Source organism: Saccostrea echinata, unplaced genomic scaffold, assembly GCF_033153115.1.
Source record: "Saccostrea echinata isolate AGI-Se365-2 ecotype Australia unplaced genomic scaffold, CSIRO_AGI_Sech_v1 ptg000023l, whole genome shotgun sequence".
Taxonomy (NCBI): domain Eukaryota; kingdom Metazoa; phylum Mollusca; class Bivalvia; order Ostreida; family Ostreidae; genus Saccostrea; species Saccostrea echinata.
Genome location: NW_026889772.1, coordinates 10767841 through 10795758, shown reverse-complemented (window position 1 = coordinate 10795758; position 27918 = coordinate 10767841). Strand labels below are relative to the sequence as shown.

General features: G+C 34.1%; 1 protein-coding gene and 1 long non-coding RNA gene across 2 annotated transcripts; one reads left to right on the top strand and one right to left on the bottom strand.

Annotated features, from left to right (window-relative positions):
• Positions 1-1565: 1565 nt before the first annotated feature.
• LOC133191187 (neurexin-4-like) lies at positions 1566-19266 on the bottom strand. The gene is made up of 24 exons (XM_061326913.1): positions 19145-19266; positions 17726-17875; positions 17323-17513; positions 16896-17037; positions 16497-16706; positions 16074-16252; positions 15263-15436; positions 12409-12570; positions 12141-12222; positions 10893-11045; positions 10421-10553; positions 10019-10125; positions 9512-9637; positions 9130-9342; positions 8503-8802; positions 7806-7976; positions 7227-7448; positions 6680-6922; positions 5857-6042; positions 5546-5688; positions 3449-3542; positions 2950-3072; positions 2637-2783; positions 1566-2511 (listed from the first exon to the last, which is right to left on the bottom strand). Exons 1-24 carry the CDS (start codon positions 19215-19217, stop codon positions 2321-2323), a joined length of 3915 nt encoding a protein of 1304 aa, XP_061182897.1. The 5' UTR covers positions 19218-19266; the 3' UTR covers positions 1566-2320.
• A 3706-nt stretch (positions 19267-22972) lies between these two features.
• Positions 22973-26734, top strand: LOC133191459 (uncharacterized). Its single transcript, XR_009721693.1, has 4 exons — positions 22973-23079; positions 26053-26158; positions 26408-26541; positions 26645-26734. It is a non-coding gene; the product is annotated as an uncharacterized LOC133191459 (long non-coding RNA).
• The last annotated feature ends 1184 nt before the right edge of the window (positions 26735-27918 follow it).

The following is a 27918-nucleotide window of genomic DNA, read 5'->3' as shown; positions in this document are numbered from 1 at the left end:
TTCTAAAAACTGAGTACACCCTTTCGAAACTTTTTGTTTACTTTATCAAATATATTATATACATGTATGGGTCAAATGGTTAAACATGATTTAATTCAATGTAAAAAATAATCTACATTCAGGGAATCCATTACTTCAATGACATTTGATGCTAAAATTTTGTAAGAATCCATTATGTGTTTACTGAAACAACTGTTGACAAATGTTTATAGCATAGAAAAATAAATTATCAAATGCACAGACTAGGATATTTTGAAGGTGGTGCTTATTATACCCCTGCCTAAAAAATGCAGGGTGTATATGGGGGTGTACTTCTGTACATCCCTAACACTTGGGGGGTACCAATCTCTTACTTGCAACTATTTTTGTTGCGACAAAGTTTGAATTATTTATTTCATCATGGTGAGCATGCATGTATCTATACCTTTGAATAAATTTAATGGAACTTTCACAGAATATTTATTACATAATGCCTTTGCACACCTATTTTACATTTCAATCAGATATTTGGGGTTTCCAATAGCAAAACATGGATATTGCCATTCTTTCTATAATATTGGAGGTACCCTCCTATACCACTGAATCAAGGAGACTTTCTCAGAATCTTTATAACATAGTGCCATTGTGGACCTCCTATTTTACGTTTTGATCGGACAGATATTTGGGGTTTCCTGTGGCAAAACATGGACTTGGTCATTATACTCGCATGGGGGAAGTGGGGTATCGTTTTGTGAGCTCAGTGCTCACAGTACCTCTCGTTTTCTTTGTTTGAAGACACTTTATTCTTGGTATTGGTAAATGATACTTGTACATGCAGTAAATTTTATAAATTTGATTTTATATTTACTTGCAATATTCAACATAGGTTGTATTAATGTATTGAGTGTTCATTTTTTGCTATACTGAAAAAGGATCCTAGAGTTATTCCCCTTTTCACCCATACTTTTGAAGAAGCTAAGTGTACATAAGAAATGTGATATTTTATTAGTTATAACAATATTTCACTTTGTCATTAAACTTAAATAACATTATTTAAAGCTAATTAAGAAATCCTTAATTTTAGTATAAATGAGAACCCTTGGCCAAGAATACTCTGTGACAAATTTGACAAAAATTTGCCAAGGAGGTTTTGAGATATGGCCCATATTCCAAAAAATTGAGGCACACCAATCTAATGGCCATAGCTCAGAAGAGCTAAGAATGTGTCACTTTCAGCATCTTGCATGGCAGTTAGTTTCTAGCTGCAATCCATGCAAGTTGGTTAAGATGGGAAATAATGACCTGCTCCAAAAACTAACCTGATCATTAACCAACAATCCTAGTAGGTCAGATGCAGCCCCAAAACCAAATCTGGTCTTGTGCATCCCTAGACGCATCATCTGTGCAAGTATGATTCAAGTAGGTTTGCAGTTACTTAGGAATGGACCTGCCCCAAAAAGTGATCTAAATCTGGGGCTCTGAAGCCATGTCAAGGATACAAGCATAAGCTCATCTTAACTTCATTTAGGTGAGTTAAAGAGAATTCATAGTAAAAAGACTTATTAAATCATGTTTATTGCTGTAAAAAGTCATGTATAAAATGAGGAATGTTATGGTATGATAGAAATAATGGAATAATGGCACTTGTATATACATATGATACCTGTAAATCAATGTAAAATTTACAAAAGGATCATAAAAATGTATTAAAACCTAAAAATCCTCAATATAGACTAGAAGATGTTATCTTCATTGATATGTATTCAAATCACAACCATATTGATAATTAGGTTTCAGTATATAATGATTTCATGAAATAGATATGTTTATTATATGGAGAGACCTGATATACATGTACTTGGTAGATGTATTTTGCAGATTATGATGCACAACCACAAAAATATGTCCTCAAAGCTCTTTGAGTATAAAATCATGGATCCCATTCACACAGTCTCATTCTCTTCTTCAATCAAGGAATTCATACAATTCTCAAACACATATATACATGAAAAATTGGTTTAAATATACATGGAATGTATGCAAATTGTTCAAGTTAAATAGCCTAACTTACAAAATATACATCTAATATATATTTACATTAAACTGTATAATATCACATTTTATAGAAACTTCATCTAAACTCTTCTGCGTATGGGGGAAACATTATCTTGGAAAGCAAACACATTTTTTTTTAAATTCTTCCTTTACAACAGTATTTTTCCCCATCCATACTTTTCTTTTTCACCAAGAATAAATCTAGGGGAAAGTTGTAGAGATTTTCAGCAGAGATTACTAACACTTAAAACAGGCTGTATTTTGCCATTATTTGGATATACGAACATCACATGAAAAATTCTTGGCGTTTGGTAATGTCTGGTACTCCAGTTTGATTAAACACTACGGCAACATCAGCATTCTCCGCAATATCTGCTCCCTTTGCCTCTTTGGTCTCGTAATCACCCTTGTCTCGGCAATAGAATAACAATCCAACAATGACTATTAAAATAATGAAGCAAATAGCTCCAACCACACCTGAAAATTATGAAAAAAAATTGTGGGCGATTGATAAATAAACAAGAATAGAACACATGTTGCACTGAATCATTTTGATTGAGTTATCTTGTCATATTCATTTTTAGCCTCAGAAGAATTCTTACCTCCAATGATTTTCTTTTCTATCACAGGGTCAGGAGGAGTGGGGTAGGTGATGTCCACTAGATCCCCCTGGTTTATTGGACGGGACTCAATTGGGTCAGGAAGTACTGTAGTCTCCTCATAACCACACATATCCTCACGAAGCTTACCTACCAATTTAATAGTACTACTTGTTACACTCTTGGGAAAATTTCATTACATTACTATAACGTTATGTGTTCAAAATAGTAAATATATTGTTAAATACATGTGCAATGTATGTGTATATTTATGCATATTAGATTGAAGATACTTGACAAGAAGACCATCTTTTACCTTCAGGATAAAGTCTAACAAAGTCAGGCTTAGGGTCCTGGAATGCTCTTTTGAGTGGGTAGACATTGTCAATTTCCATTCTAAATATACAGCCTTCAAACCCACGGGTGGTTGACTCTGTACCTGAAATCAAATTCACAGACAGGTAATGTATATACTATGTTGCTGATAAAGGTTTACAAACTGTAACAAATTATGATATAGTGTGTCAGAATGTACATGTACTTAATATAAGCAAAACAATTTAAGATGAACTGTAGATTCCTAATTATACACAAGGAATTTATTATCACATAATTTTGCTAGAAGCACCACTTGCAAAATAAAATTATTCGCTTTTAATTATCTTTTACATGTTTATTACTGACTCTTGATTATCAGTCCACTTATGAATCCTCACAATTTGACAATGAGTCATTTTGAGATTTAAGTGCTCACATAAAATTAGGAATCTACAGTAGATGAAAATTGTAAAAAAAAAAAAACAAAAAAAACTTACTGTTGTTCCCAACATACAGGTACTTGGGGTCATCTAGGATATTGTCACTAAATTTGGTGCCATAAGATAGTGCTTCCTCAGGATAGTTGTCAACCTACAATAATAATCAACAGATAATTACTAAACAAAGATGCTCAAACTCCATACTCAAGATGATACAGTAAAACTCGGTTATAACGAAGTCACTGGGACCTGTGAAATTACTTCGCCATATCCATAATTCGTTATAATATCCTTATAAGGAATTCGTTAAATTTATATAGCTGGGGATCCAAGAAAACTTCGCTATATCCGTGAATTCGCAATATCGGTGTTCGTACTAAACGAGTCTTACTGTATTCATCAACCCCAAGTGTACTGTATATTGTTCATTGATAAACTTTTTGTGTGACCTAGAGACTTACTTTATGTTTATTATGTGATAAATATAAGGTCTTGTAAATTGTAAAATGGCCCATGGCAAACCATATCTGACTTTTTTAGACAGACCAAACTCCATGATCATCAGCAAATTTGAAGTCTGTGCTACAGTTTGACAAAAATGGGCAATTCAAAACAGCAGGCCCCACCTCCCCTCTCCCCAGAATAAAACTACACTGCCTGACCTTTCCTGTGCAAAATGTTCTGCCTGGAATAAGGGGGAAAAAAGGCATTTTTGAAGAAGGATTCCAAGCATAAGTACCACATACATGTATGTGATATGAAGGTTCTGAGCAAAAATCAAGAGGAAATGACCAGGAATTTGAGGCAAAAATACAAATTAGCCATGCACACAAGTTTTGTTCAACTTTCCTGGCATGTAACACCAGAAAAAATTGAACCTGCCAATCAATGCTCGGAAGGTAGAAATGATGCCTGGAAGACATCTCTTCTACTTGCAAGTAACTTTTCAAAATTCTGTCTCTGCCCCAAGACTCAAGTACACCCAGAATTTGCTAATTCCCGCCAGATTCCATCCATATTCCAGGTGGAATCCGCCTTAAAAATGATTGCTCTTGCTTCTTCTTTGATAATACTTCATAGTGAAAAATCAAAACTAGTCATTTTACAAGCACCTAGATATGCCTGGGATTCTGATAAAAATTACATGTGTACATGCATGTATTGTGTTTTAAAAACAATGAAGTGTCTAGTAGCAATACATTAGACCAAACAGACATGCAATTATTATGTGCTAATTTAGTGTGGAATATCCCAATGAAAATCAAATGCTCTGGAAACCGACTTAAAAAGTGACTTAGTATATAACCCTACTAAAAAGAAACAAAAAAAAAAAACTAGAAATATGTCCATAGGACATGAATGCCCCGCCGAGGGTATATTAGTAATGCAAAATGAAAATTTGTATCAGTGTATGAAATTTGATGAGAATATCTTGAATAGTTTCTTTAAAATTGAAATCTAAAAAGTTGCATATCGATGCTAAATTTTTACCAAATTATGTATTAGTGCATAAGCTTACAAAAATATATCTTAAATGGTTTCTTTAAAATTAAGCAAATTGCAAATTTAAATAAATTAAATTTAAATTTAAGTTGAATAGCTTACATCAGTATGCAACATGTGAAGTTTAATTACACTATCTTGCATGGTATCTTTTAAACAGAGCTAAACACTAATTTAAGAAAAGTGAGGTCAAGGTCAAAGGAAAGGACAAGGTCAAAAAATGTTGATGCAGTTGCATAGCCCTCATCAATATCTATCAGCATATGAAGTTTGATAAAAATATCTTGGATAGTTTCTTTGAAACTGAGCTTTGAACAGAGCTAAACGCAAAGTGTGACGGAAGGACAGACAGAAGGACTGAGGGACAGAAGGACGGAAGACGGACATGACAAACACTATATGCCCCGGCCATATTCATGGCAGGGCATAATAAAACTAAGGCCCTGAAAGATTTAAATAGAGCACTCTTACCTGTAAGTGGACTAGATTTAGCTAAAGCAATCTTACCTGTAAGTGGACTAGATTTAGCTAAAACAATCTTACCTGTAAGTGGACTAGATTTAGCTAAAGCAATCTTCCCTGTAAGTGGACTAGATTTAGCTAAAGCAATCTTACCTGTAAGTGGACTAGATTTAGCTAAAACAATCTTACCTGTAAGTGGACTAGATTTCCATTTTCGCCAGTTCTCCACATTCTGACTTCGTGTTGTTGTCCATTGGTGTAGTCGATACCATGGTTAGGGGTATTCACCTCAAATCTTTCTGATCCCACATCCAGGGCAAACTTTATACCACCTTGAAAATTAATTATACTCAGTTTGAAAAAAAAATTCAGATCTTAATACTGGCATAAAAAATTAAATTCTAAAATGAATCAATCCAAACCATATATTAACTTTTGAATATGACCAGTCACCAGTTTGTGTCCCTTGGTCACTGAACTGTACGATCTATTATACGTACCAGCATTGTTCACCTCCAGGGAGATGTACTCTGTATTTGTGGCATCCTGAAGCTGCAGCAAGATACCCTGTTTCTTTTTAGTGGTGAATCCCACTCTTACATGCATGAAGTCTGTGGCAGAGAGACCCTGCTGATTGCTAAACTCATACTGAATCATGTACTCCTTCAGCAAATTCACACCCACCTCTATAAAAAACAATTTAATTATGATTATAACAAAATAAATGCTGTATGCCCAATGGCTCGTGGGCAGTAAAATTCATCATATAAAACAAAAACTTAAAAAGTATTTTTTTACTTACATATATTTACTATTAATAATTTCTTATCTATTCATCGATCATCTATGAAGAAATCTGTTCACTGGGAATTGTCATTTTTCTACCTTGTTTTTTTTATTTCTTAACATACTGTAGGTCACCAAATTTTCGCAAAACCTTATTTACATGAGATAGGTACTTTGTTTTTATAAGCGGGACAAAATTTTTACGAATGCTGGTTATTATATGTAATCTACACTCAAGTTCTTGTAAACAAAAAGCAATTTACAGTACATTTACAGTACATACAAGTAAAATGGTCTTTTAATAGATCAGAGTGTATGAATTGTTTGATTACAAAATGTATACATTTACAGATATCAACATTAAATGAAGGTATCTTTGAATACTTCTTTTAAGTACACTAATTAATACACATGAGCATGTACATGTATACTTAAAAACTTCCTTATGTAAACATGAGGAACTAAATCCCCGGGTCCCTAGACATTCCCCTAAAAGTAAATCTTACAGTAATAGTTCAATTTCCGGGTTTTCTTTACCTCGACCACAGTTCCAGCCTCTAAATGGTGTGTAAGCACAGTCACATGTGTATCCAGAGTAGCCCTCAATGCAGGTGCCCCCATTGAAGCACATCTGGTTGGCACATTTTCCAACACAGCCCTCAGACACCCCATAGGTGACCTCCTCTCTATGTACAAGTCCCCTCAGGTCCTGGAGGACACCATTGATCCTCAGGCCCCTCATGCACCCCACATAACCATTTCTGTCCTCAACACTGGCACCTGGAAAGTAAAAAACATGCTGTAATGTCACAACTGATAATGCAAAATCTTATGTACCAATATCAAACTACTACTCCCAAATTCTTTCTAATACATCACACTTTTCTGAAGGTGGCTTATGAGTAAAATTTTCAAATTGAAAACTGTACATGAGTCTTTTGAAATACACTGTACAATGTACCTCATTGTATATAGCTGATAATAAATTATGATTTATTCATGAAAACAGGTGAACCTCTTATAAAGTCACAAGTAAAAAGAATGAAAACAGATAAACTTCATTTTAACTGTAAGGCCTACTTACCAATGAAGAGGTAGCCAGTTAGATCTAGAGTCCTGGTCTTCTCTCCTATTCCCTCCTGTGATGTCTGCGCTGGAAAGTTATCCACACGCAGCCAAGCTTCCTTTCTGTTCTTCTCTACGTGGACTGTGTGCCACTGGTCATCATTTAGAGCATTTGTGGATCGGTACTCAATGACCTGGGCACCATTTCCAACATCGTAGCTAAACTGGATAGTGTTGCCATCTGAGAGGAAATAAATTCATGATTATTCTTTTTTTTATTGTTACAAAATAATAAGATCATTAATGAAAACATGTACTCTGAATTCATTCAGCACTATTTAAACAGGAAAAATCAAGATGCATAACTGTCAAAGCAAAAAGAAACCAGTAGGAATTCATTGCCTTAAGATCTATGCTGCACCAAAAAAGAAAATTGAACCAGAGGCTCATGGGCCTAAATGCTCACCAAAAATACTAAGAAGAATTTAAAAATGTAAAAAGTTTACAAAAACAATGAAGCGCTGATGACAATAGACAATCGACATAAGGAACGTTGCAATTATTTAATGCTTAATACAAACTAAAACAAAATACTCACTTGCAATAGCTATTTTGATAAAATCTGGCTTTCCAGACTGATGCACCATTATTCCATCAAAAGCTGTAGTTTTAAACTGTAACCAGATATCACCAGAGGGTTCAGCCTCAAAAGTTGACAGATGTATAGAGGCATCGGCCTTTCTAAATGTAATGACATTGTCCAGCAAGTCTATAAAAAAGCAACCATTTACATTAATTCATTTTCATTTTAGTTCATTACACAGTTAAAGTTTTATCAGCAAAACAAGCATAAAATTCCTTAGAAATATATATATGCAACAATGGGGGGGGGGGGGATTAAGGGACTCACTAGACAAATGCTCAACAGCTTCAATAGGTTTTGACTTTTTGAATTTAACACAGATACCTGTACATATATTTTCTTAAGAGATGTAGTAGTTCCAAAACTTTGGTGCAAGGGTTAACTGATGTTTATCTGATTCTAACTGTCTGTTACTTACTGTCGCCTCGACATTCTAACTGTCTGTTACTTACTGTCACCTCGACATTCTGTCTGTTACTTACTGTCGCCTCGACATTCTAACTTTCTGTTACTTACTGTCGCCTCGACATTCTAACTGTCTGATACTTACTGTCGCCTCGACATTCCAATTGTCTGTTACTTACTGTCGCCTCGACATTCTAACTGTCTGTTACTTACTGTCGCCTCGACATTCTAACTGTCTGTTACTTACTGTCGCCTCGACATTCCAATTTGTCCACTTTATGATATCCAATCTTATTATCCACAGCTGTTCCCGTATCTCCAAAGTGAAGCTCAAGAATCGGCAGGTAGTCCTTGTGTTGGATCTGTCCTTCATCAGTCTCATTGAGTTGTGAATCACAGTTACACAATTTCTGCCCTCCCGCACAGCCAACCTCTGTCAGACCACACTCACATTTTCCTGACCCTGGGGCTGCTCCTCCCCAGTAGTACATGGGTTGGTAAGTCCTGCCAACCCACCAACCCCAGTGTGGATACTCTGGTGCTTCACCTAAAGAGTTCATAGCACATTGTACAAAAGTGTTCATTGCATAAAATACTCATATCACACATACATGTATTACAAACTAACCATATCACTGTTTTTCTCAAATTAGTGTTGCTTTTTTTTTCTTTGCTTTGCATTGTGAAACCCTTTTTATTATGTGTTTATTTCCTAAATAGAGTTATAGGTCAGATCTTTTTACAATTAATTAAATACGCATGAATTAAGATACTTATTTAATTGTTCAATGTCTGAATCAAGTGAAAGTATGCTTATTACAAAATATTACATATTTACTGAAAAGATAATAAGAAATGAACACAGCCCACTTACTTCCTGGACTTATGAGAAGTCGAGAATTGCGACACTTGTAGGAGAGACCCTGAGTACATGTGGCAGCTCGCTCAATCAAAGCCGTTAATTCTGGAAGGTCAGCGTCATACTCAATTTGTCGAACATAAAAGTTTGGTGCCTGGTAACCATTAACTGTGATTAGATCCTCACTATTGTGGCCAATTTTCGTCACCACTTCTTTTCCAAGCTCAACTAAATTGAAAGATTTTTTTGTCAAGTACTATTCTTAGCATATATTATCTGTATAGCATAATTATAAATGCAATTTTATTGTGATGTCTAAAACTGACTCAGTGTGCTACAAACTTTTCTGATACACTGCAATTACAGGATGAGATAAGTATAAACTTTTTTAAGGTACCTTTTCCTGAACAGAGCACCTGAAAAGGTTTCAAAGGCCCTGATCCATCTGGGTCTAGGTAGGTTTTTTCCTCGTTCTCGTCAGATGTATACATTTTGTGCATATCACAGGACAGATAGTAAGAGGCTATAAATAGATATTACGTCATATTAAACTTCTAACACATTAACATACGCATGCATGTACTCATTTACACTGTTTTCGGGTCTTTTACCTGAAAACTTTCTAAATTCACATCGTGAAATTAGTGTGATTTGTTTACCACTACCGATTCATTTACCAAAACAGTTTTACAAAAAAAGAGAAAAATGTCATAAAAAAGAATTTGATCAAACCAACACTGAGTTTTACTGCATGCATTAAACTCCCCTTCAAGTCATAAATTTTACCTCTCATTTTTTTGATCACAGATGTAATAAGGGTAATGGTTAAAATGATAAAAATAACAATTAAATCACCTTTTTCTCCTGAATTTATCAAATTTAATTAATTTGTCTGTGGACTTACATCGATGACACACTGCGCCCTCATAGCCAGAAGTTCCACAGTCACAGGTAAAAGTATTCCAATCCTGATCACACACTCCCCCATTTTCACATGGATTTGGTGTACACCTTAAAAAACATATGTATTCAATGAAAAGGATTTCAAAGTGGACAAATCATCATTAAGCCAACTAAAGTAATTAAATTTTACAGAGTGAAATCTTTATTAAAACAAAAAATAAAGTTTGTTCTGTCCATAGAAAACAATAAATTTGTTTCAGGAGAGTGTTAAATTATCTTTAAGAATCGTTGAGGGGAATCGGAAAAAAATAAGTTTTATCTAGAATTCTGTTTTTCCACAGAGGTTGTGCTAAACCAGTGGTGCTTTCTGTAGGATTAAATTATTTCCCATGTTTTCACAAACCTGTCAATTAACCCGCATGTTCCCACTTGAATGTCTTTACTAGTGAAGTCAGTTCCCTTTAAATCCAGGGGTTTGTAGTCTCGGACAATGTTTCTTATGCACCCACGGAAGCTTATTCCAATAGTATAGCCACCTACAATGATTTATAAACAAAACTTCAGTCTATCTCAGAATAGCAGTCTCTCAGTCAGTTATAATATCTCAGTCAATCTCAGAGCAGGAGCTCTAAATTATAACACAGTCAATCTCAAAACCATTTAAAACAATTTAAGGCTCATCAACCCTCTGAGATGAGAGACAACTCTCACTGGAATTGATGACTTTTATTCCTTTATAAAATTGTAAAATTTAACTGTGAATTATATTTCTTTTGAAAAATCATTAGTGTTTAAGCAAAATTTTATAAGAGTGGATGAAGGAATGAACCATAATTCATTTAAATGCATGATATGTATGGCTTGAGATAACTTACCTATGTAGTAATCAGAACCAGACGCCAGAGTCAGTTTCCTACTGGATACCTTAGAGTTCTGGTCAACAGTGACATTTAACATTTCCTGGTTAGCCACCACTGAGAAAGAATGCCATAAACCATCTGAAAAACTACTGGTGTACTCCAGGGCCGCTGTTAAAGGAAATTAACAATGATGTCAGGTTACAGTTTAAAAATTATGCTGCTGTTCTGCAAGCATGAGTGTCAGTAAAATAAATCTACTTTAAAGTCTTTCCACTAATTATTCCAAATTCATTATCACTGCTGAAACTTGTAAATTCTTTAGAAAAAGAATTTCACATCTATGTTTGTTATATCCCTAGTATATAACCTATCTAACTCTATACAAAGAAAGTCAATATATGGTTTCGATATGATATGGATTACCAAAATTATTCAAAAAATATGTTTACATAATAAATGGTGCACATTTAGGACAGCAAATGACATTTTCTTTAAGAACTACAGTGGTACAAATAAAAAATTCCTGATTTAATACTTATTACAATGCTGATTTAAAGTTTTAATTATATGGGTATAACAAAACAGCTGTTGACACAGGTTCTGGGCAACAGTTAGTCTGCTGGACAGGTGAGCACGCAAACTGTTGCCCCTGGTTTTCGGCCTTGTTCAACAGTTTGCACATCGGTCTAATAAATCAATTGTTGCCCTCAACCCCAGTCCAAAACTGTATAATGTACAAGCCAGCAACCTGACCTTTATAGTTGTGACCTATTTGTATATGCACAACTTAGAGTAAATGACCACAGTACCTGGAACTGCTGTGCTGCAGTATGACATTAAATGAAGTTATCTGACACTTAATGCCAAGAAAAAAACTACAATAGAGAACCATATTTTGGAATAATTTTAAGCAATCCAAGCCTGATATCAATATTTTAACTTTTTTCGAAGAAAAAATTGGCTATTTCACATGATCTTTTTTCTAAAGACTTTTAGGTATTCAGGAAAACAGTTTATGCCTTATTGTGAGAAAAATATGCAGTTTTGGGTATTCATACATGTACATGTAGAGTTGCAATTTAATTTTTTCTAAAAAAAAAAAGAAGACATTTTTCTCCAGCTGGGGCTGGCCAAACATTTTATTCTATTTATATAAGACTACTGTAACAAATAAAAATTTGCAAGTACATGTATAACTTTCATCACTTGACAATGAAATTAAAGTCATCAGCTCTAAATCTGATTTTTCCCACTCAGACTTACTGTTTCTAACTTTGTCCTCTATTTTTTGCCCATTTGCATCTTGAAGCTCATAGTTTACGTATCCATCTTTATCCAAAGAAGCCTTCAAATACATAAATATGTTCTAAATTATATAGTAATGCAACATGAAAACAACAGTCAGAAAACATAACTGATATATCAAAAAATCTCCACAATATATTTTAAGAATGTTCAGTGCCTGAATTGTGACAAAATCCAAAATGACCCAAATATTTTTGTAAAAAATTACTTTTCCCAAGCCTCTTACCCTGAAAATGCCCCCTGTTTGGAATTCGTGATACAAGAGAATTCCATCTTCATCATGGGTTCGGAAGTCAAAACGGACTCTGAAGGCATTGCCCCCTGCATCACTTGTGGTAAGGATATAGGAATCCAGAGAAAAGAAAGTTGCTGGCATTGGGGCTATCATCTACAAGAATCAGGTTTTTATTTCAAAAGTTATTATAATTTACGAATGATGAGCTTCTAAATCTTTTCATGTTAAAAACTTGGTCAGTTTACAGGCTTTGAGAGTCTTTGAAAAAACATACTGTTACTCTCCCCTTTGTAAAGAACATTATAGAGCAACAGTTAAAGATGCTCAACAGGTATTAAACTTATTATATTTGAGTTGCCCAATTTACAAAATTTACATTCACTTAGTCATTTTCACATATTTAGTTCTCAAAGTTCAGCAGAAATCCACAAAAAACCATATCCTACGAGAGGTCCAAGGGCCTAAACACACTCTTCAGAGAAAGTGTACACCATCATCACTTTGACCTACTTTTGGGTCAACTTATCCTGGGGCTTAAAGGTATATCAACTGACAGGTTTTGAGGATTCTAAGTATCTTAGTCTCCAAGCCAAAAAAAAAGTCAATAATGATAAAATTCAAAATTTAAAACTGTGACCTACTTTTGGATTGACACATCCCTGTGTTCCAAGGTGCACTACCTTTACAGATTTGTGAGCCTACTGGTACTCATCAGTATGTTCAAAATATATACATGTGCATAAAAAGATTTCAAAATGTCAAGCCATAAGATTCAGAAAATAAAGTAGGTCACTTTAACCTACTTCAAGGTCAACATATCTGAATGCCACAAATTAAAACACGACATCAACTGACAAAGATGAGTCTAAACATCTGTGTAACAAAGATATTAAGAGATCTGCCCTAAAGTGATGCCTTGAATAATTTTTAATTTTTGATAAATCCTCTCGTGTGGTGATAATCCACCCAGTGGTTCAAGAAAAGATTTTTTAGCAACCACTACTTTTTTTTAAAATTATCTCCCCTTGTTTAAGGATTATATCCCTATTATTAGTATTATCTGAAAGCCCTTGGCTTGACGATACTCCATGGCAAATTTGATAGAAATAAATTGCCAAGGGGTTCTTGAGATATGGACCACATTCCAAAAAGTTTACAAACACCATACACCAGGCCTAGCATTAGCTCTTTGTTCGTTCAGAAGAGCTAAATATTTGGACCATAAATGATAAATGCAACATGTTCAAAAAATGACCATCAATATTATTTTATAACTGCATACAGGAATGTTGTAACTGTGGTGTTAGTTATTTTCTCATGCAATTTCAGACACTTAAAATAAGTGGTCATTCAACCAATTGCAGTAATTTTGATAGAGAGCAATAACAATATGTCCATATTACAATCAGGGAAAGGTCATTACTGTCCGGGAAAGGTCATTACAGTCAAGGAAAGGTCATATAGCTGATTAAATTTACATCAATGCCAGTATTATTTCTTAATATTCAAATACATACATTAAGGACATACGATACAAACTTTTGTCAAAAATCATGAAAATAACAATTAAAGTCATATTTATAGAAGTTAAATGAAGAAGATTAACCAAACTGATTTTAATTTTTCATTCAAAGTTTCACAATAATGTCCTTTAAAGTAATAAAAAGTTGTATAGATTTAATCATTTATTAGGGCGATTTCAGAAATACAAAATTTTGAAAATAATAGAAAGTTTACAATTTCTTAATATTTTAGAAATTTGAATTTGTATCATTTACAAACAATTTTTTGGTTTGTATCACAGTCTATGCTAAAGACATCGGACCGTCAGACCTGACCGATGTGCAGTGCCTTCCCTTTGACCTTATAATTCAAAATATTGTTATCGTAAAGGTCAGAAAATTATGACACAGTTGAACAGCTCTCACCAAATTGTAAAGTGTATGAAGTTTGATGAAAATATCTTGAATACTGTGGAATCATTTTAATTTGTTGTGGCCAATGTTCGTGGGCAAGCAAAATTGTACTTGTTCGTGGGGACATGATTTTGTGGGTAACTCATTTAAACGGTAGATTCAATGACTTAATATGCTGACAAAATTAACGTTTGTGGGGATGTAATTTTGTGGGTAAGGGTAAACCACAAAATCCATGAACATTGGTCCCCCATGAACAATGATGATTCCACAGTAGTTTCTTTCAAACTAAGTTTTTCAAAACAATAAATAATGTGTAAAAACTTTGGACACAGTTGAATAGTTTTCACCAAAATGTGTCAGTGTATGTGTTACGATATCAATATTTTGAATTATAAGGTCAAAGGGAAGGCAAAGGTCAAATTTTTTTAATGGAGTTGAATAGCACTCAATAAAATGTATCAGCATACAAGTTTGACAAAAATATCTTGATAGTTTCTTAGAAACTGAGCTTAATGCAAAGTTAAGAAAAGTGATGTCAAGGTCAAAGGGAAGGTCAAAGTCAAAAATATTTGGATGCAGTTGAATAGCTCTAACTAATATGTATCTACTTATGAAGTTTGATAAAGATATATTGAGCAGTTTTTTTTTAAAACTGAGCTTAACACATAGTGTGAAGGACAGGCAAGCGGAAGGATGGAAAGAAGGAAGACATGACAAATACTATAAGCTCCAGCCAAATTCAGGGTGGGACATAAAAAATACAAATGGGTTTCAAAATCTGTACTTCTGGGTAAAAACTCCCAAATTTCAAATTCTCTCCAGGGGAGAAGTGAACTCTCTCTAAATATTTGGTTCCCTATTCATTACAAATGTACATTTGTATCAATTATTGCTTGGTACCTGGATTCAGGTAGAATTCTAGTTACCTTGCAGTTCCAGGGGTCAGGCATCACCCCAACCATAGAGAACCCCTGAAATCCATTCTTTGTGTCCCTGATCATACGGATTCCATTAAACACAACATTATCCAAACAACCATCAAAGTTGTATTTTACAGTAATACCATTCATGTTAAAAGTCAGCAATCCTCCCAAATATATCTACAAGAGAATAATTAAAATATACTTAAGATATTAAACATTACAGTGCTTTTCATCCATATTATACAATCATCCATTTTTCATCAATTTTGGGAAGAATTTTACATTGAAATCTTAAAATAATTGGCAAAATATAATCAATTTTGGTGGGAAATGACCACATTTCCCAGGGGAAACTGCCTCTGTTCAACTGATTTGGTTCTTGAAAACCTGCATTAAAAGGTCACTGCATATTTTACATGTTTAACTGCATGTTATCATTTATTACTTGCCAGAGCTTAGAAAAATCTTTCAGTTATACATCTAATATTTATCATAAATGAGAGCGATAAATAAAATTAAACATATTACATCACAGCACTATCAGGATTTTGTATGACAAAAATGCTAAATGATGCCAATATTCAATGGTGAATAATTGTACTAGTATAAAAATTTATTTTCTAAGCAAAAATTAAACTAAACATTTTAATAAAATATACATGTACTTTACACATTTGATATTTTACAAAAATGCATTTGCCCAATATCTTACCAAAATTACCTATCACAAAATAAATATTTCTCTTACTGGTCTTCATACAATGTTAAATATTTTCATGTTCAGACATTGTTCAAATATAAAGCTCTCTCTGACCTTTTTATCCAAGTTAAGTCTATAGAAGAGGCCATTGGTCTCGAAATGTGTCTCCAGCCTATCTACGACTAAGGTGATCTTCGTGTGATTACGTCTGATGATGACGTCATGCCACTGACTGTCGTCTAATAAACTGCCCCCCGTTTGCTGAGTCAATCCACGCTGCAGTTGGGTGGATCCTAAATTAAGAATAGACATGTAGATTCTATACAATCCAGATTTCCTTGTAACATGACAATAATCAATCAATGCTAAAACAGTAGTGTGCAACAGAGAACTCTGCAAATTATTCAAAGAATTATAAATTAAAGACAATTTTTCCAGAATTTATAATCAAGTAACAATCTGACATTACATTATATATTGATTTGGACAATATTGTATATTAGCATTACTTACAGACAGAGAAAATGGCTGACATACCTAGATCAATACTGAAAAGCAAATTTCCTCTGTGAAGCTGCAAAGCAATGAAATCTCCTTGGTTACCATCAGCATACAGAAGGACTCCATTTTGGTTGCTGGTTTTAAAGCGCAGTTTTATCTGATCGGATGTGGTACTGGGAGGGGGGTTTAATGTTGACAGATCATAATGGATATAACCCTCCCCACTGAACCGGGCCACTTCCGGGGCTAGAAAGTGAAAAATAATTTTTCTTCAAACTCAAGAAAGGATTCAATCTATATTCACAAATAATGTAAAAATGAATATACATCTATATCCACAGACTTAGTCCAATTTTCGTCTTACTACCTAAAGTATAAGATTTGGGAATTTTACCTTTGTTAATTTGAAAAAAAAATTGTGACATATTGACTTACTGTACGGACAGCCATAGATTTCGAGCCGAAGAGAAATAATTTCTACCCAGCGCTGAGGATGGAATCTGACATATCTACCCATTACAGGGTATTTAAGAACTCGTGTAACCGTGTCTTGAGAATTAATATTTCCAACAAACATCTATGAAAAAAAAAACGCACATATGAATTATTAAAAAAATATAACAGCCATGACTACAGAAAAATTTTTCACATCAAATGTATTAGTTATTACTATGCCTTCTTCAAATATTATAAAAGATCCTGTGTTCTTGTTTGAAAAATCATTCCATTTTTTGACATCTGAATAAACAGCAAATCAATATCAAACTTTTTGACAATTTTCCTAAATTAAATCCTTAGATATTACAAGAAATTTTTAAAATTTCAATAAAAATGAATTTTAAATATACTACAGTATACATACCTCTCTAATTCCAAATTCATTGGTATAATATCGCCACGTAATTGCGTCATTGGAGAAAGCAAACATATATTCACTGACATATTCCCCAGACCCTTGTCGACCTTGTGTCTGAAGTTTTGTGATTACATATTCACGTCCTAAATCCACTGCAAGCCACTGACTGGCATCCTGCACCTTTGCTGTCCAAGCACCTGATAATGGTTTTAATACTTAAGTTATCTGACAAGTTCATGTACAAAAACTGCCCAAAACTACTTTAAAAAATTTCATATCAGTAAATCAAAGAACAATTGGAAATGGACACTTAACAGCCCTCAACCCCCAACACATTTAATAATTAATTTTCCTTTTATTATTTTTTAAAAATCTGTTTTTCATATCAAATTCATCAGATAATTCATACCAGCTTGTTCATCTAGTCGTCCCTTGGCTGGATCTCTGTTAGTATGAGAAGATGAGGCAGTAAAGGCACTGTCTGGAACTCTACGACCATTGTTTACACCTAGTCCTACAGGGGTGCCCTCGGGGCAGTCAGAATCTCTGTATGGTGTCGCTACAAAAACAAGTGTGGTAAGTAAAGTTGTTCAATGTTGCCTTTTTAAATGCAGTTATGACTCAGAAAAGGACAACTTCTTGAACTACACTGAATGTCTTGTAATATTTTCTCAGTTACCGGGATTATTATTTTTTTACAACTACATTTGTGTGTATAAAGCTTTGAATTATCATTATGATCATAAGATTGGTGTACTTTCATGCAAAATTCTTATATATTGCAGTAAATTACAGTACTAGCACATTGTAAATTATAATGCTACATATTTGTGTACTGAATTTCATATACATGTAGTAAGTCAAAGCTGCATCTAACAGGTCCAGTACAAAGACTATTTCTACCTACGTAGCAATTTATGCTATGTAGGTATTTAAACCTACCCAAAGTAGCTATTTTTACCTACTTTTTGCATTACTTGCATTTTGTTGCCAAACGGCTGAACGGCGCAACATGGTGAGTATCAGATTTCTTGATACAGTCACACTGATGATGAATACAACAAAATTTTGGACAAAAAATGATTATGTCGTAAATTAACAATTTTGCATTGATTACTATGCAAAATTGTTAATTTATGAATTAATCATTTTTTGGTAAAAAATTTTGTTGTATTCATCATCAGTGTGACTGTATCAAGAAATTTGGTACTCACCATGTTGCACCTTTCGGCTGTTTGGCCACAAAATGCAAGTAATGCATAAAGTAGGTAAAAATAGCTACTTTGGGTAGGTTTAAATACCTACGTAGCTATTAATAGCCACATAGGTAGAAAAAGTCTTTGGACTGGACCTGTCTAAAATGTGCCTTATGTAATTTGCCTACTCAACAGATGCACATGTGCACACTAATTAGAAACTGAAATGTATGCATGAATTTAATTTGAAATTAGGTAAAATCTCATTGATGTCAGTTTTTAACTCACGGCTTGAGCTGTAATAGTAAAATATGCACATGTAGGACCCCCCCCCCCTTTTTCCTAACACGGACCTGATGTTCTGAACGTATGGGTTTCCAGGTACAGGTTATATCTCAACCAATTACAGTAATTTTCGATGATCAAAGAAACATTTAAGAAACAATTATAGAAAATATAAAGTAAAATGGAATTTTAAAAAATTTATTTCCGGATTTTTTTCCCCCAAATTATGACGCCATTTTTCAAACCTAACCTGCACAGGTGAAACTACTTACCTGTAATTAGCATATCGACTAACAATAATTTTAAAAGAATCTTTATGTATTTAAATTCAATATATATATACTTACGATCTCTTTGAAAACAATTAACTATAGAACATACTGACAGCATAAAAACAAAAGTACTATCCAGTCGCCCCATCGCGACTTATTCCTTGTTTTGAACAATTTCTCTTCCTGTCACGTGACCTATGATTCACAGGTAGAGCATAGACAAAATAATTCGGTCCAGGATTACGATTTGCCTCAGTCATTGATGAACATTTTGACAAACATGTGCACTGATATAAACATATACAGTTTTTTTCCCAATATAACATTACCTGTGACTTTTCAAAAATGAGAAAATGATTACATTCACCTGAGACTGTAAGCATAAGCCAGGCCCGTAGGAAGCAATTTCAGTTGGGGGGGGGGGGGCACAGCCATACATTTTCAGCTGAGGGGGCACTATCAACAACCAAAAATTCATTGACAAGCAAAAAAAGGTCAAAAGGTCATCAGACGTTTTTATTGAGGGGACACAAGCATATATAGTATCTATATTTTCTATAGTACTCTATATATATCGGCAAAATTATTGGGGGGGGGGGGGGGACGGCTCCTACGGCCATGTAAGCAAAATAATGTCCAAAGTTCAGAAAGCTGATTGCAAATAAAACCATTTTTTAAATTATGATTTCCGTCGAGGAGTAGCCAGACGATAAAGGATTTATTATTAGCAAATCAGGGTCAAAATGGGCATAAAGGTATAACATATATACATGTAAAGTAACAGACAATGGACAATATAGATTGAGGGGCTTAATTAATATGAAAGGAAAGTCCTCGATATTTGTCAGAATGGATTATTCAAGAGTTTTAGCAAATATATTATATATATCGTATATAACTGATAAAGTAAGACATCTCTTCACTAATTATACAACTATTATTCCTCACGATAAATTAAAGACCTAGCCTTTTAACATTATTCAATTGCTTTTTCTATAAATAATGAACACGGAATTATCTTGATTGGTCATTAACAATCACTTTGTTAAAATCATTCTAATTCTACATACAAGTACTCTGAATTTGAAATTAAAAAGACGCTGAAATTCCTCGTTGACTTTATCAATGTAGTCATTGTTTTATTGACTGTAGGAAGATTAGTATTTTGATAGTAAGGTTCCGGGACCCTCCTCACATTTTATTATTGCAAAAATAAATGCAGAGGGGTCTTAGGAAACTGAACAGTCATTATATATACATGAAAAAATTACACCTAATAACACCTAATATTATAACACCTAATAACACCGAACAATGTCACTTTTTATTGATAATCGCAATGCAATACTTTGTTTCAATTAACGGTTGCAATTATTGCAGAAAAATTCATAAAAATACATTGTAAAATGTCATTCTTCCCTGAAATGGTTGCAACTGCGATAATTCTGCATTGTTATACGTTTAAAAATTTTTTTTTTATATAAATCTATATAAAACAAGAGGTACATGGGCTCACCCGAGTCACACTCGCCCTTCCGTTTTTCATCAGCATTTCATCAGCAGATTCCCCCCCCCTCTCTCTCTATATATATATATTCATTCCTAAGTAAAACTTTGAACGCCCATTGTAGCCCCATCCTAAACCCGGAGGTCATGACTTGAACAAACTTGAATCTACACTACCTAAGGATGCTTCAATATGACTAATCATGGCTTTTTTATTCTTGAAAAGATTTTTAACGATTTTTACTATAATATATTCCTATGTAAAACTTTGATCCCCCATTGTGGCCCCTTCCTTCCCCAGGGGGTCATGATTTGAACAAATTTGAATCTAAACTATACCTGAAGATGCTTCCATATAAATATGACTAATCATGCCTTTGCTGTCCCTGGAAAGAAGATTTTTTTTTTTTACCCTATGTATTCTTTTTACCCTATGTAATTCTTTGATCCTTACCCTGGGGTCATGATTTGAACAAACTTCTATCTACACTACCTTAAGATGCTTCCCTATCAATATGACTAATCATGGCATTGCTGCATTAAACTTTGACCCCCACTTTGTCCTCATCCTACCTCTGGGGGTCATGATTTGAACAATTTGAATCTACACCACCTGAGAATGCTCCCATATCAATATGACTCATCATGGGTTTGCTGTTCTTGAGAAGATTGTTTGATTGTATGTTGTTTTACACCCCATTCGAGAATTTTTCACTCATATAGAGACGTCACCATATATCGGTGAAGGGCTTCAAATTTCGACCTTTACTCGGCACTCAGGGCCATTGAGCAGTGAGGGTTCTTTATTGTGCCAACGCCTGCCGTGACACGGGACCTCGGTTTTTAAGGTCTCATCCGAAGGACCCGCAACTTTTACTTCAAAGTGCCAAGCATATGGCGAAGGAACAGTTGCTACCCATTTTTTATCGACTTAGGTCAGTCGCGGCCGAGATTCGAGCTCACGACCTCCCGATCACGGAGCAAGCGCTCTACCGACTGAGCTACCGTGAACGGTCGTTCTTGAGAAGAATATATTTAAAAAATCATATACATTCCTTTGTAAAACTTTGATCCCCCATTGTGGCCCCTCCTTACCTCCGGGATTCATGATTTGAACAAATTTGAATCTACACTATCTGGAAGCTTTCATATAATTTGTCATATAATTTTTAATTTTTTATATTTCTTTTTTTCTGGCCCAGTAGTTTTTTGAGAAGAAGATTTTTGAATGACTCCACCCAATTTTCATTATTTCCTAATTATCTCCCCTCTGGAGAGGGTGTAGCCATCCATTTAAACATTGAATTGCCTTTACCCAAGGATACACTGTGCCAAGTTTGGTTGAATCGGTCCAGTGGTTCTAGGGAAGAAAAGTTCACTTGAGCCTTCGGCTCAGGTGAGCTAAAAAGTGCCAATGTTTTACTGAGCCCCTCCCCCTCCCAATCGATCTTGGACAGCTGAGCGAGATATTGGACCTGTCGATGAGATATTGGACTGCTATGACGTTTTTACATCACAATTTAGGCGGGATCAACTATATCTTATTCCGTTGGTGTTCGATAGTTACGGAAATGACCGAGTGAAATCCACAGAGCGTAAACAAAATTTACATCACAAACATGGAAGTCAGCGCAAGATATTTAAAAAAAAGTAAAAGGTATTAAAAAAGGGGGTCATTGACTGTTTCTAGAACAAAATGCTTTGTTTAGACCCCTCGAACCAAACTGCTTGCCTTCGCCTCACGGCCTCAGGCAAACAGTTTAGTTCTTGGTTCCAACAAAATGCATATTGCCCTCGACTACAGTCAATAAATGTATACCAACAAACAAAGAATTATCATATATATTTATGTCGGTATAATTTACCGTGCAAAGTAGGTATAAGTTCGTAAAATATTGTTTTATTGATCTGTACACCATCTATGTTTCGTTGATGAAATAGCCCACTTTTTAAACGAAAAAAAATGTTAGTTTAGACTTTAGAAGCGTTACCGGAGTAAGAAAATGAAGACAGTGCTTTTTATAAGAAATAAAGGAGAATATTATTCAGTAGTCGTAAATATATTTCAAATGTTATTTGATTCATTCGAGATCGTCTCCGATTTCAAAACTGAGGGCATATGTACATAAACAAGGTATACATGTATGTTGAGATCGTCAAATGTCGGAACATTCATCAGTACTCACTGCTTATTTAGATCATTAATTTAAACACTTTGAAATTTAGTGTGATTATTTCTAAACGGGGGTTATAATGAGGAAAAATAATTCACAATTTACATGACCTTTTGAAATGATTATTCTGGGTTTAATTTCAATAATTTTCAAACTCAATTTACACAAGTATTTCCAAATCCAGCCATAAAAGTATAAAAACGTTTTAGAAGAGCATTAGTTGACTAGTATTTCGCAACATAAAATCTGTGTTGAAAATGTTCGCAAAACGACTTCTTGTGTGTCTGTTGATTGCTGTTGTAAGCGAGAAGGTGACGTCGGCGCCAGATGGTTTGTATTTTTATTTTTTTTTTTTAAAGTTTTCTGCCTTTAATATCTGATACCGCTAACTATCGCCATTAGAAAATATATCAGACAAAAAAAATGCAATATTCCGCGGTAACAAAGAATAAAGCTTCGACAATTTTTTTTCTAATTTTGGTGACGAAAATGAAATGTGATATAGACCAACTCGCCCTTCACCAATAAAAAAAATAAATAAAAAATAAACAGACCCATGGACCACAACACTCACCGATTCAATATGACACTGTTGTTCTGAAAGCGACACCGTCAAGCAAAAACAGAAACATCGACAAAAAAAGAATTGTGAAACGACCTTTCAAATTTCTTTCAATTCCTGAAAGTACAAGGTTTCAGAAAATTACAGGTTTTGGGATAAAAAGAAATCTACTTTTATGGAGAAAAAAAATAATTTTGTCTGCCCCAAGACGAAAATTTTGCTTCATATCTTCCTACTTATTGTATATATGCGCAGGAAAGTTGAAGTTACTATTGTCTGTACAACCTATGTTTTTGCGGCACTTATAATATGCAGTCTATTCTTGCATCATAGTGCAGTCGTGTTTGCCAAAACTTCGCTAACATATTTTTCATAAATCTTTCGCTTTATGATACAAATATCTTAAAAGAAACGCATGATTTTAACTCATTAAGTAACTTAAATCAGCAAATTTTTTTCTATTATATGTTGTGTAAAACTTTAATCCTGTTGTAATCCGAACTTACCCGAAGGTGTCATGATTTGAACAAATATACACATTCTGAGGATGCTTCCATATTCATGTGACTAATCATGGCTTGCTGTTCTTGGGAAGAAGATTTTTAAAGAAATCACCCCACCCTACCCCCGGGGGTCATGATTTGTTAAAACTTAAATTGAATCTACGCTTTCAATAAAGGTTTCACATACGTATAAACTTTTTTGGCCCAGTGAATTCCCTTGACCCAAGGAATCTTTGTGGCAAGTTTGGTTGAAATTGGCCCAGTGGTTCTTGGGAAGAAGTCGAAAATGTGAAAAGTTTACAGAGTTGATGAAATTGATTTTTTTATGCAATTAAACTATTGTAAGTGTAAAGAGGCAATGTTTGAAGAAAACAGGTGGTAACAAAAGGGACAGTTTTCCGTGTTCAGACTGTAGCACTATCTTTAACATACGTCTGTAAATATTTCTAAATAGATCAAAAAGTCCATGTTGTTTATATACAATATATACATGTAGATTGAGATGTCGAATAATCTCTATCACATACAATGTAAATCAGAAATCTGTTTGATTTCTTTGAAATGTCCTCAATTACAACTGCAGTTTTTGTTGTTGTTTTTTTTTCATTTTTTCATCTTTCTGGGAGTAGCATTTTCCCTCCGATGTTAAAAGCCTTTCCATTGCTGTTGAAGAAGCAAGCTTGTGTTTGTATTTTAAGTTTCTCAACTATAGTTTTATAAGATGAAGATTATCAATTTTCTAACTCTAAAGGATAAATATCTACATCTTTTAACATTTGACAAAAGTAAACATTTTCGTTTACTTGGGGATTAGCTGTTGAATTCAAGAAATAAAACAAATCCATATTTGCCTTTTTTTCTTTTGGGTTAGTGATAAATACATGTATTTCTTGATCATAAAATTTATCCTCTAAGTTGATGCCTTGTGCTTTGGTTAGTTGCATTACTGTACTGTAACTCTCCTGGAAATAAAATTCTGAGAGAGTACCAGAGAATGTTTTGATATAAAATAGGATTTTTATGTAATTTGTTTTTATGAGGTAAGAAATATTGTGTATGATATATATGTCATAACTAGCGATATTAACCAACGGGTATCGGCGAACTTTTCAATTAAATACTTAATAAAATTTATTTCCAGAACTAGGTAATTGTTCTAAAAATTGTAGACTTAATACAGTCAGGATGTTGTAACTATTGGATCTACAGACATCATTAGCCAGGTCCACCCTTCGTCGGTTGTTTCGACTCCTAACCTGGAACATCCCCCGGGTGGGGAGTCAGTCGTGATTGGCTAAATCACCGCCTGACTGTAGATGGCTTCCAGTTCTTCTCCTTTCCACAAGCAGCAAGATTACTTCTCTGCTGTGTTTGATAGTTTTTGTATTCCAGATCTTCTGTTCTTCCCTGAATTTCCAGGACTGATATGCCTCTCCAAATGGATTGTGCTGGAAATCATCTATATTCAATTTCTACAAAACCCCAAGGCATGCGCTCCACCTCACCTTCCAGATCCTTGTATTTTTGTTTTCTTCTCTGGTAGGCCTCCTTACACCTCTCTTCCCAGGATACAGTTAGTTCAAACAATTATGACGGATCTTTCTGCTGTTATAGGACCACAATAAAATGTATAACAATACCAGTTGTAACTCATGGTCTACCTGCATCTCCCTGCTGAGTTTATGATAAATTTCAAGGTTTATTGATTGATAATGTTGCACCTTCTTTAGCATATTTCTTTGTTCTGTGGCCTCTTCTTCATTTGTTTCTTTTCTACGATATTAGCTCGGTCATGTGTTCACCTGTACCTGTCTTGTGTAAGAGCAATATTGCAGCATGACAAAATGTGCTCTAAGTTCCATCTTTTGCACAAAGCTCCTATAATTCAGGTTTTCCATAAGACTCCATTTGTACAGGTTTGTTGGTGATAGTAGCAGATCATAGACAGATCTTAGCAGTATATCTGTGAGTTAATAATCCGAAAATCCATCTCAGTCTAACGATATTCAATAAGTATTCATCTGTTCTTGCGCACAGTTTTTCTCTCAAGTATAGAAACAGAATATATATATATATATATATATATATATATATATATATATATATATATATATATATATATATATATATATATATATATATATATATATATACGTTTTTAGAGTATATGTAAACCGCGGTTTAAAAGAAATGGCTGTTACTGCTTCAGTTGCTACAAGGCTTAATTGTTCATTGTAGGTTGCACTCTACAGTTGTATCCCTGTGCTTTAATAGCATTGGAACTTCAGCCATTTCAATCACGAATCGCATCTGGCGACTTTACCGTAATGCCCAAGATATGCGGGTAAAGTATACATTTGTATTCTACAGAAATGCCATGTAAAGCATCTCAGGACTTATAACAAGACAGATATCGTACATAATTATTCTCAGATATTGGACCCTCAGTGCAATATAACTGCGTACTTATCTTCTTCTTAGAAAGAATTGTCCATACCCACCATTTTTTTTCATTGTAAGTAAACTTGAGCAGTTTCGTGATTCAAGACAAGGTCCATAGTAAATAGCTCTGTTTATTTGCCATAATTGACAGGATCACTAAAAGGGGACAGACTTGCTTGAGGTCCATACCCTCCTCGTGTTCCTCCAATAGCAGTTTCAGACAGCTATCCCAAGCTCTTCAAACGCTCTCAACACAGTGCCTTCTGCTAGGCCTAAAAAAATAAGGTAAAGCAATGAAATACATTTTGCCACATTTGCTGCATGAAATAATAAATAGGTATTTTTAGTGCGTATATAAACTAATTTCTTTTTCTATTTTTTTTTCCAGATGAAGCAGATTTAAGACCCTTCTCAAAGATCGCATGGGTTGTACTGTCAAATAAAAAAAATAAGCGAATAAATGTTGTTCAGATAACAATTCATTTTTTAATATTTAATTTTTAAGTGCAGAAAAAAGCAAGACTATATATAGTCTAGGACTCAAGTATCCTTTATGTGACGATCTCAAGGACCTTTCAAAGCAAAATTAAGTAGAAGTTGTTTAAAAAATATGTGAATATGGAAAAAAAACGGAAAATAAAATAACCAACACTTTAGAAATACTGCATGCAATTTGAGAGCAGATTTATATAATCGGCCCATCATGTAGAAATTGTGGAAATTTCATATACTTCATGTTTCAATAAATAATTAGGTCTTTCCACCTTTCTATGGAAAGACCTATTGAAATCGTTCTGTTTATTATTCTATTGGTATTATTGTTCTGTTTATTATTTTTCTTCCGAGAATTATTTGTTTTGAGGTTTATCAAAAAGATTTTTTGTTCGTCCTAAAGGTCATTAAAAATCATGAAGAGTTTTGACGCATTTACTATGAACTATGACCCCTTTCAGCGTTTTTGCCCCTTGCACGAGAAACTTTATTATCGCTACTCCTCCGTACCATAAACCGTAGAGGTACGGAACCTTCACCAGTGTCTTCAACTAATTAAGGAGATTCTTCATTGCGGAAGGATTCGTCGAGTGAGCTATTGCCCCTGAAAGTTTTTGATGTTTACGAATAATGAAAAATTTTCAAAACACAAATCGTAGAGACATGAAACCAACTGCATTAATTTTTTTGACCTCTGACCTTGAAATATGTGTCAAGGTCAAAGGCCAAGATTATTCAAAATATCAAAAAAAATTAGCTCTTTTTTAAAATCTCTTTTCAATTATCTTTCAATGTATATAATATATCTTTGCATCTTTAATATATCCTTTTAAATCTATTTTAAAAATTTCATTGTTTTCCCCTAAGATTGACCCCTTTAAAAGTTATTGCCCCTTTCTCTATATACCTTGTTATTGCTACTCCGGCGAAACCGTAAACTGTAGAGATACAAATCATTCACTAAGGTCTTCAGAGTTTTTAGACAAAATTTCAATCTATCAGTGCGAAAGGATCTGATGACCCCTTATATGAGTGATTGCCCCTTTACGTCTCTGCGCTTAATGTTAACCCTATAACTTTAAAATTAAAGTCGTAGAAACATGGGACCAATTGCAATGTGACCCTTGACCTTTTAATCTTGAATATTTGTTCAAGGTCATTTCATTTTTT